General features: G+C 37.1%; 1 protein-coding gene across 1 annotated transcript; it reads right to left on the bottom strand.

The window, feature by feature from the left end:
• On the bottom strand, positions 1–4,817 carry LOC132273908 (receptor like protein 22-like). Its single transcript, XM_059775013.1, has one exon. The coding sequence runs from the start codon at positions 4,361–4,363 to the stop codon at positions 2,852–2,854; it is 1,512 nt and encodes a 503-aa protein (XP_059630996.1). The 5' UTR covers positions 4,364–4,817; the 3' UTR covers positions 1–2,851.
• Between the last annotated feature and the right edge of the window lie 5,114 nt (positions 4,818–9,931).

Below are 9,931 nucleotides of genomic sequence, written 5' to 3'. Positions count from 1 at the left end.
AAAAAAAAAAAAAAAAAAAAATACTTCACCGTCCCCTAAAATGGCTCCCAAGGCCGAGAAGAAGACAGCGGCGGAGAAGAAGCTGCCAAAGGAGGCGACGTCCTAATAGAAGAAGAAGAAAAGGTCAGAGAAGAGTGGAGGACCAGAGGCCTTGGGGATTTCTCGATGAGGTTCAGAACGGCGACCATGAGGATTTCTTGATGTCCGGTGAAGTGAAGGACCAGAGATTGGTTGGGTGTGAGGACCAGAGAGTTGGTCGGCGAGTTGGCAGGGGCGACAAGGATGGTGGGGTTCGATGACTGTTCCGGTGGTGGGTTGGCTGACAGAGGCCAACCACATGTTGTTGCCGACGATGATGATGTCGGTGAAGTGATCGGATTGAGCAAGAAGAAACCCGGCCAGACCCGGACCCCATTCATCTTTTAACGGCGTGCCCACACCTCACAAGATCCACAACGTCGTTGAACACCGGCAGCCGCTGGTTCAACCGATTTAGGGCCTCTCTAAGCATAAATCCAGTCATCGTCCCATCTTCACCGGCCACAGATCTCCGATCAAAGGTAAGACCTTGTATATAGATATATTATTCATGTACAAATTCATACAAATACACGCATATATACACACACGTTGATTGTTTAATGGACTACTATGCGATTTGACTAATTTTGCTGCTGTTGTTGGTACTGTAATGAGTTGGAATTAGAATTAACAAATGAAATTCATGAAGTGAGTAATCAATTGTGCTAAATTAGGTGAGAAACGTATGTGAATTCTAACTTGATCTGTATTAATTTTTACAATAAAATCGTTCGGTGCTCTTTTCTGATTTTAGTCCTTGCTACTTGGGGACCGATTAGTGTTCTTCAAAACTGTTTTGTTTTGTTTTTTTTTTTTCTTTTTCTTCGGCTTTTGAATTGGTAATTTTGCTTCATTTTTTTGGAATTAGGTAAGGATAGCAGTTGACGTCAGCATCTTCCCCTTTTTTGAGCAAAATCCTCAATCCTCGTGCATCAAAGACAGATTATCGTCGTCATCGGTGGCGTGTACAGTTGCTGGCCACAAATGATAGAGATGGATCTTGAACAAAACAGTGGATGTGGAGACTGTAGAAGTCGTGAATAGTGATCATCGGTCATCCCCATGGTCGTGATCTCCCTCTTCCATCCCTTTCCTCTCTCCATTCCTTCTCTTTGAGCAAACCATCAAAAGATTAGAGAGAGAATGAAAAAAATGAAATCTTTTAATTCATTTGTTTACTGATTTTCTAGTCAGCTTCTCTCTGGGGGAGGATTTTGAGAAAAACCCAGTTTTTCTGGTCATTATTTTGCTTCTTTCAGTCTCAAGGCCTCTATTTGCGGCGTTGTACTATTGATAAAGGGAAAACACATTGGTTTCTTGGACCTTCCCTTCATTTTCCTTCACTCTCTCTCCTTTTAACTCCTGGGTTCATCTGTTTTTTTGTTTTTTCTTTCAATCCAATGAGTCTTCAACACATCACTCGAAGATACCAAGCTCAAAGAACTTGTTACCTAGTTTGGTCCTCTTTTAATCAAGCACTCTCCGGTATTGATCTGAGAATGGACTGGTGATGAATCCACCACAGGAGAAGTGCAGAAGAAAGTGAGGAAACGAGTTGAGGGTAAAAAGGTCTAATAAATTTTTTAAGAATAATAATGTATTTGAAATAATGGAGGGTAATTTAAGTATTTATTTTATCATTTTTAAAAGAGGGGGTGTGAGAGCTAATTAAACCAAACCTTTAATATGAGAGCAACATAATCAAACCTAGTTCTTTTGAGTAGTCTATCCCCTTGATGATTCATTTTAGGCTGGGCATACATGCCATTATCTTAATGCTGTGATATAGTCGCTTGAAAAACTTTCTTGGGCGTAATTGACATGCCTTTTTTTTTAGTTGCAAATAGTGCATCGATCCTTTAATATACTACAAGCCTTTTTTTTTTTTTTGGAGAAACCAACCTAGACGATGAGGGTTTGGCATGGACTACACATGCAAACAAGTGAAGAAGAAAAACAACGCAACAAAACCTAGCTTCTTACCTTTGACAGATACCTGATACTTGGTGGAAAATCCATACGGGATCTGAATGTATTTAGCCTCTTCGTCCGCTCTTCGTCTTCTTTCTCTGATTCTTTGGGTTCCTTCCGAAGGTGCTGACAAACCATTCATGATACCTTGTGGTTAGAGTGTGCCCAATGATCAACCCAACCACTAACCCACCTCCATAGCCCATGCATATGACAATCCAATCAGTTTTATCAATTGGAAACCATGAATGGTCATCATCATCTTGCTTGAATTTCGAAGTTGGTGGTGGTGCTTCCGAATTGCCACATTTCTTCGACAAAGGCTCTCCACACAATCCTGAATTCTCCTGGTAAGAATTGTTTAGAAATGTACCAAACTGCCATCTTCACGGAATAGGACCTTCGAGATGATTATGAGAGACATTGAAGATTGCAAGGAATGTGAGTTGGGTTAGCTGCTGAGGTATCTCTCCTGATAGCTTATTTTGAGAAAGGTCTAATGATTCAAGCTTTGTTAGATTCCCCAAGGATGATGGGATGCGACCAATAAGATTGTTGTTGGAAAGGTTGAGCATGAGAAACCCCTTGAGAAGCCCAATTGTTTCTGAAATCTCTCCATCAAATTGGTTACTTGACAAATCAATGACTCTGAAGATATCTAGGATGTTTGAAAACGTTATTTGCACACCTTTATGTGTTATTGTCATTGAGTAATTGTAAGAATCATACCATCTATATCCAAGTAGATTCAACTCTGTGTTGGTATGCATATATCTTGACTCACTATCATCAGTAGTTTTCAGGGCTTTCCAGCTGTGGAAGTAATCTGAAGTAACTTACCACTAAAACTATTGTGAGAGAGATCAATGACGAGCAACTTTGGGAATGCAACAGAACTAGATTCAGGGTGCTTCCATATTGTACCGTGGAATCTATTGTATCGCAAAATAAGAATTTTCAATTCTGGAAGATCAGTTCCCAACCAAAAGGGAAAAACACTGTTAATCTGATTGTTTCCAAGATCAAGAATCTCTAGAAGTTTGCAATTGAACAACGATCTCGGCACTGGCCCTTGTAATTGGTTGAGACTCAAAGCGATCATCCGTAGGCCACTTTCGTTGTTGAATGTTTGAGGAATCTGGCCGCGAAGGTTATTGCTTCGAAGATTCAACACTGACAGGGAATTGGAAAAGCTTCCCAAGCATTGGGGAATCACGCCACTCAAGTTGTTGTAAGATAAATCGAGGGAATCAAGAGAACTTAGATTGCAAATCGATGGTGGAATATCTCCAGTTAATTTGTTGTTTGAGACATCATATAGATGGGTGGACGATGGTGGGATGGGTAGTGATCCGTGCAGCATGTTAGAACTAAGAACTAAAAGGCGTAGAACACTCCACCGAAAGACAGGAGGAGGTTGTTCAAAGCCATTTAGAAAGTTCTCATGTAGGTACAAAGCCCCGAGAGTTTCAATGCTCATGTTCCAAATCCATTTCGGCACAAGGCCTTGAATTCTGTTGTTTCCGAGGTCTAGATATTGCAAGTTATCTTGAAATCTCAAGAAATCTGGAAACTCAATTAGGTTGCATGACGCCAATTGGAGAAAAACAAACTTTGGAAGAGAGGCATTGGTATAACTGGTATTGGTGAGCAACGTTAGTCGGTTATATGATAGTTGAAGCTCAGCAAGATTTTTCAATGTAACAAACATGTCTAGCTTCACTGGTCCACTCAGATTGTTATAACCAACACCCAGAACTTCTAGATTCACAAGTCTAGAGATTGAATCTGGGATGGGACCCTGCAACAAATTAGATGCTAGGTCCAGATAAACGAGTTGTGTAAGATTACCAATCCAAGACCGTATTGATCCTGAGAAGGAGTTGTCATAAAGGTACACAGAAACGAATTGTCCAAGATTACCAATTGAAGTTGGTTTGGACCCTGAGAAGTTGTTTTCAGAAAGATCCAGAGAAACAATATGTGCAAGATTACCAATTGAAGTAGGTATGGACCCTGAGAAGTTGTTTTCAGAAAGATCCAGAAAAACAAGTTGTGAAAGATTACCAATTGAAGCTGGTATGGACCCTGAGAAGAAGTTTTTAGAAAGATCCAGAGAAACCAATTTGTTTAATTGTGAAATTTCTAATGGAATTTGACCATCAAATACGGAGAATGAGAGATTGAGATAACCTTGAAAGAAGTCCAACGGCATATGGGATTTGAGAGAGATTGAAGTTATTGTCCGCGAGGTTGAGTCTCCGAAGATGAACAAGGTGAAAGAGGGTGCTGGTTGAGTTGATAGAACCATAGAGAAAGCTGCTACTGAGGTCGAGGCCAATCACATGACCGGTGTCCCCATGGCATGTAATTCCATCCCACGAGCAACAATCACTACTACTAGTATTACTACCTTCCCCTCGAAGCAGCTTCCACGACGCAACCTTTGGATAGGCAGAAGGATAGCCAGAAGCAAACTCGTTTATAGAAAAGCTTATCTTAAATTGAATCAAAGCAGAGCTCTCATTATCATGGCAGCGTGGCTGAACGGAAGAGGAAGTGTTGCAAACAACGAAATAGAATGTTGCTAGTAGAAAGAGTAGGCGCAAGAAAATAAAAGGAGGCAATGGTGAAGCCATTTTTTCTTAAAATTTTCTTTGCTCACTATGATAACTAATAACCAAGCATAGAAAGGTTTATGTATAGAAGAACCGTACTTAATTGTCCCCAACCTTATCAGACATCAATTTTAGGAACCTTATCCAAATTATTGGTGCGGCGGTTGAGTCAAGTCGTTTGCGCAAATCAAGGGCCGGGTATGGTGGAGAATTTTCTTTCCGCGCGACTTTTACAAGTCTTCCATCTATCATTTAGGGTCCACCAGTACAAGCTTATGTGCAGGGGTTGACTTAGGGTTTTATTTCAAGGGGCACAATGTATTTATTAAAAAAATAATAAAAATTAAAAATAATCAAGCGGCAAACAAAAAAAAAAATTTATTATAAAATAATATATTAAATAAATATTGTAAAAAAAATATACTTACAAATACAACAATCAAAATATTAATTAATAATATTTTAAGGGTAAATTGCAATGACACCCTCTTTGCTTAAAAGACAGGTTGATGTAATTTAGGTTATTTTTGGACAACGACAAATACTGTAAAAAAATATACTTACAAATACAACAATCAAAATATTAATTAATAATATTTTAAGGGTAAATTGCAGTGACACCCCCTTAGGTTTGCTTAAAAGACAGGTTGATACAATTTAGGTCATTTTTGGACAACGACACCCCCCTCCCTCGGTTTTTAAACTTAGACAATAACATCCCATTTTATAAAAATAGAGTCAAACACAGTCTTAAGTGACATGAAATGTCTAATATGTCTTAAGATATATTTTAATCTTCACATAAAATGACCAAATTACCCACTCATCTCATCTCATCTCTCTGTCGTTTCTCTTTCAGTCCCTATTTGAGTTCTCATCTCATCTCAGCTCTCATCGCATCTCTCAAGCTCTCATCTCAAGTTCGGAAGCCTCGTTCGACGGCCGGTGAGCAAAAAAACTAAGCAGTGAACTGCAGCGGTGAGGAAGAAATGTAGCGGTGGCTCAGAACAGCGGTAGAATTGAATCGCCGTGGATGACTCGCAGTGGATGCGATTGTAGTGTTGTAGATATTTTAATAAAAAAATATAAATAATATTAATATAAATATTTATGATATATATATTATTATATGAGTTACATAATCATTATTACATGAGTTACATAATATTTATGGGTATATTATTTCAATCATTATTTTTAACCTTATATACCTTAGACGTTACATATTTACTATCTATATATATGTATGGTAGTGGTGGTAGAGGGATAGGCTGTAGAGTGATATATGGTAGAGACATTGATCTAAAATATCGAGAGATATATATTCTTATCATATTATTTCTATCTTTCTAATATTTGTATATATGAGTGATGATATACGAATGAGTGAGACTCATATAGAAGTATTCTATATTCTGATGAGCGTTGAAAAGTGAGCATTTAAACCCCTTAAGCTTAGGTATTCTAGAACCTTTATCTATCTTATTTTCCCGCTTTGTATTGATTCCGTGTTATTTCCATTTTCAGGTATTTATCCCTAAAATAAGTTAACTCAGCCAAATAAAAGCAGAAATGAAGCAATTCTGGGATAAATTAAAGAAAGGAGCAAAGTAGAGCAAAAGGTAAAATTTTAGCAACTTCGATCGATCTCAAGAAAAGTTCGATCGATCCAACTTTCATCGATCTCAGCACTTCCAGATGGATTTGAGCCATGTTTGTCCCTATTCAAAGATCTCAAAGTTCGATCGATCCAACTTCATTCTCTGATTGATCGAACTATCTTGTCCTTATCCAAATGATTGATCTTATCCAACTGTACCACCCTATCAACCGTTTTTGTCCTTTTCCCAAAAATATCTTCAAAATATCTCAGATTTGTTTTTATCCAAAAAGGCACCGCCATAGAGGATCAATCCAGCTTCAATTCGATAGATTTCAGCCAAGTTCAATCGATCTCACCACAAGTTCGATCGATCGAACTTCCCAAATCCCGAGAAAATTCGAATTCCAGCTCATTAAAAGTTGTCTCATATCCAATCATTGGAGGAATATTTGGTGTACGAGCCCAGCTCATTTGGGGTGATTTTTGACCTTCCTATATAAGGAATATGAGCCACTTTTTGAGATATACTTTATACTTAGATACTTAAAGAAGAGAATTCTTAGTGAGGAAGCAAAGGAGAGGAAGAGGTTAAAGACACCATTGGAGGCTCTTCATTAACCAAGGAGCAGATTTCTTTCATGGAGCTTGCCCTTGAGGGTTGGAAGATATCATCCATGAGTGGCTAGACATCCTCTTGGGCTTAAAGTTAGCCCTAAGCATGCTTTCTACATCTTGATTTATGTATTTTTGAGGGGATTTGTATTGTGATACATGTTTAGACACTTTTATATATATAGATCTTGTTTATTCAATGATTTGTATGATTTAATGCTTCCAATTGATCATTTCATTCTATCCATATGTCTATGTATACTAGAATAAATGTTCATGTATTTTTTCTATTTCTTGTGTTGTTAATGCATGTCTATGTGTATTAATGTTATAGATCTAGAGATTGTCAAGACATAGTGCTTAATGGAATGTTCTTGTGGTTTATTTGATGGTTCATACTCATTTCTTAATGGATTATACATCTCCCTTAGTTTAATTTCATGTCATTAGCTTAATTGTAGTGTAGTTGTAGTTTAGATGTTAAACGGGAGGACAATCCATGCTTGTTGTTGATATTCCATACTTATGAAAGTAAGTAACATATTTTTCTAACCTTATGATGTGTTTGGTTGTGAGCTTAAAGAAAGGATTAATGGCTTAAGTTGATATGTTGTGCTATCTACCATGTTACTTAGACAATATATGCTTAATTTGTCATCCATGCTTATTGAAACAACCACACACACACTCTTTATTGCAATACATGTTTTTCCCCTCATTAATCATTCATTAAAGGTGTAGAAAAGTATGCTTAGTGGTGATCTCTAAACCCCAAGATCTCTCTCTCTTTTATTCTCCTTATTGCATTATTGTTACTTTAGTTTAAATTCCGTCTTAGTGTAACTCAACCACCAACCAATCTTTTGATCACTTGACCTACTAACCCTAATCTTGATTCCTCAATCTAGTACGACTCATTAATCCCTTGGGACGATCCATACTTGCTCTAGCTATATTTTTAGTGAAAGGTAGTAGTGACAATTTCTAAATGTAAAACTTGGCCACATTCTTCATAACTCTACACTACTACCTTTTGGTGGTGCACAAACTGTTGGGTTTCGGGAGTGACGACCCCAGGCTCGTCATATTCTATTATATACTATTTTGTATATTGAGTTTATGGGCAACGAGACACGTATAGACTTGGACCTAGTCTTCCTGTGGTCGTGCACATGGAAGAGATGCCGTTGCGATCTGATTGGGTTGTATCTTGGAGCTAACTAATTTCGTCAATACCCGCACGAAGGGGAGGACTATCAGCTTTAGGTCAATGTGTTTACACATGCCTCAACAATCAGGTCAGTACTTTATTACCTATTTTATTATTATTGTTTTTCATTCTTAATTTATATTATTATATTAATTTGAATTATTTATCATGATAATTTCTTATTCATCATTATATTCATATTGTTCAATTGATGTATTATACAATTTATTGAAAGAATCGTTATTAGTGTTGTTGTTCATTATCTTGTGTATGAATTATATATTGTATTTATATTTTTTCTATAATGTGGAATTTCCACAACAAAATCTTCCCATGGGGAGCTGGTGGAGAAAAGGCGAAAGCTCCGGGGAGCTATCGACCGTTTAATTGCTGATTTGGCTGAGTTGTCTGTGGCCAAGGCAGTAGCTGAAAGAGAAGTTAAGCAACTCTAAGGACGTATCCTCAACATTGGTGCTTCGAGGAGCACAGTGATGAGGGACATAAATATCCTTGAAGCGAAGAAGAAAACCGCCGAAAGTTATCTCACCTTGGTTTAAACTCAATGGGATAGGCTGAAAAAAGCCTTTGGGGTTTTAGATTTTTAGAACAATAATTTAATTGAGGTTTTGGATGACTGTAACTTTGGTGGCATGCAAGAACAACCTTTTACTCTTTTAATTACTATGTTGGAACGTTTACATGGTAATATTTTTTTCATAGACCCAATTTTCTTATAGGAAAAAAAATAAAAAAAAATATGGTGAAAAAGATGGGAAAAAAAAAATGAGGAGAAAGAAAGAAAAACCCAAGAGTTGGGTTGTGAAGAAAAAAAAATTAAATAAATAAAAAAGACCAAGAGTCTTCTTAGGACACAGTCCTATAAATGTCGAGGGGGATGGCCCTAAGCCCCAAGGGAGTCACCTACTGAAGTAACCCAACCTTCTCATTGGCGATTTAATCACATGATGAAAGGTTCAATGGATAGAAACAATCTGCACTACGTGACTCATTGATAACACTCTTTTTAGGAGGTTTCTCAAGGAGATTCTTTCTTGCACATCCCTATGGCATCCGTGTTGTGATGTGGCGTTAAGGAAGGGCTTTGCCCTGAATGAATTCTAGGCGAGCATACTCTCGCAGTGTATAGGTCACATATACTCTTGGAGGATTCACCTAAGTGAAAGTCGTCGTGAGGCCGCGATCGTAGAAGTTGGATTGTTCCCTAGAGCTTTCATGAGAATCAAGATATCATCGCATAGCCATTAATCGCGCTAACCCGCTAAACCAAGTCTATTGTCAATACTATGTGTGTGGTAAGTTGAAGTTTGGCTCAAGGAACTGAATTCAAGACTTAGTTCATTCAGGTTGCTCAAATGGAGACTATCACACTAAGTGTAGGTTCAAGCCCAGAAAACACCTATATCGATTGCATAGTAGAAAGTTGCTCGATTATTTATTTTACTTATTTTATTAAAATAAGTGGAGAATGTTATAGATATTTTAATAAAAAAAATATAAATAATATTAATATAATTATTTATTATATATATTATTATATGAGTTACATAATCATTATTACATGAGTTAAATAATATTTATGGGTATATTATTTCAATCATTATTTCTAACCTTATATACCTTAGACGTTACATATTTACTATCTATATATATGTATGGTAGTGGTGGTAGAGGGATAGGCTGTAGAGTGATATATGGTGGACATTGATCTAAAATATCGAGAGATATATACTCTTATCATATTCTTTCTATCTTTCTAATAGTTGTATATATGAGTATATATGAGTGATGGTATATGAATGAGTGAGACTCATATAG

Source organism: Cornus florida, unplaced genomic scaffold, assembly GCF_030987335.1.
Source record: "Cornus florida cultivar Cherokee Brave unplaced genomic scaffold, ASM3098733v1 CherokeeBrave_3.0.0_Hap2_Chr09, whole genome shotgun sequence".
In the NCBI taxonomy this organism is placed as follows: Eukaryota; Viridiplantae; Streptophyta; class Magnoliopsida; order Cornales; family Cornaceae; genus Cornus; species Cornus florida.
The sequence above is the reverse complement of the archived record's forward strand: the minus strand, read 5'-3'. Positions and strand labels throughout refer to the sequence as shown.

Excerpts from the sequence above, each read along its gene's own strand:
- LOC132273908 (XM_059775013.1), bottom strand. The coding sequence starts at position 4,363 with ATGGTTCTATCAACTCAACCAGCACCCTCTTTCACCTTGTTCATCTTC.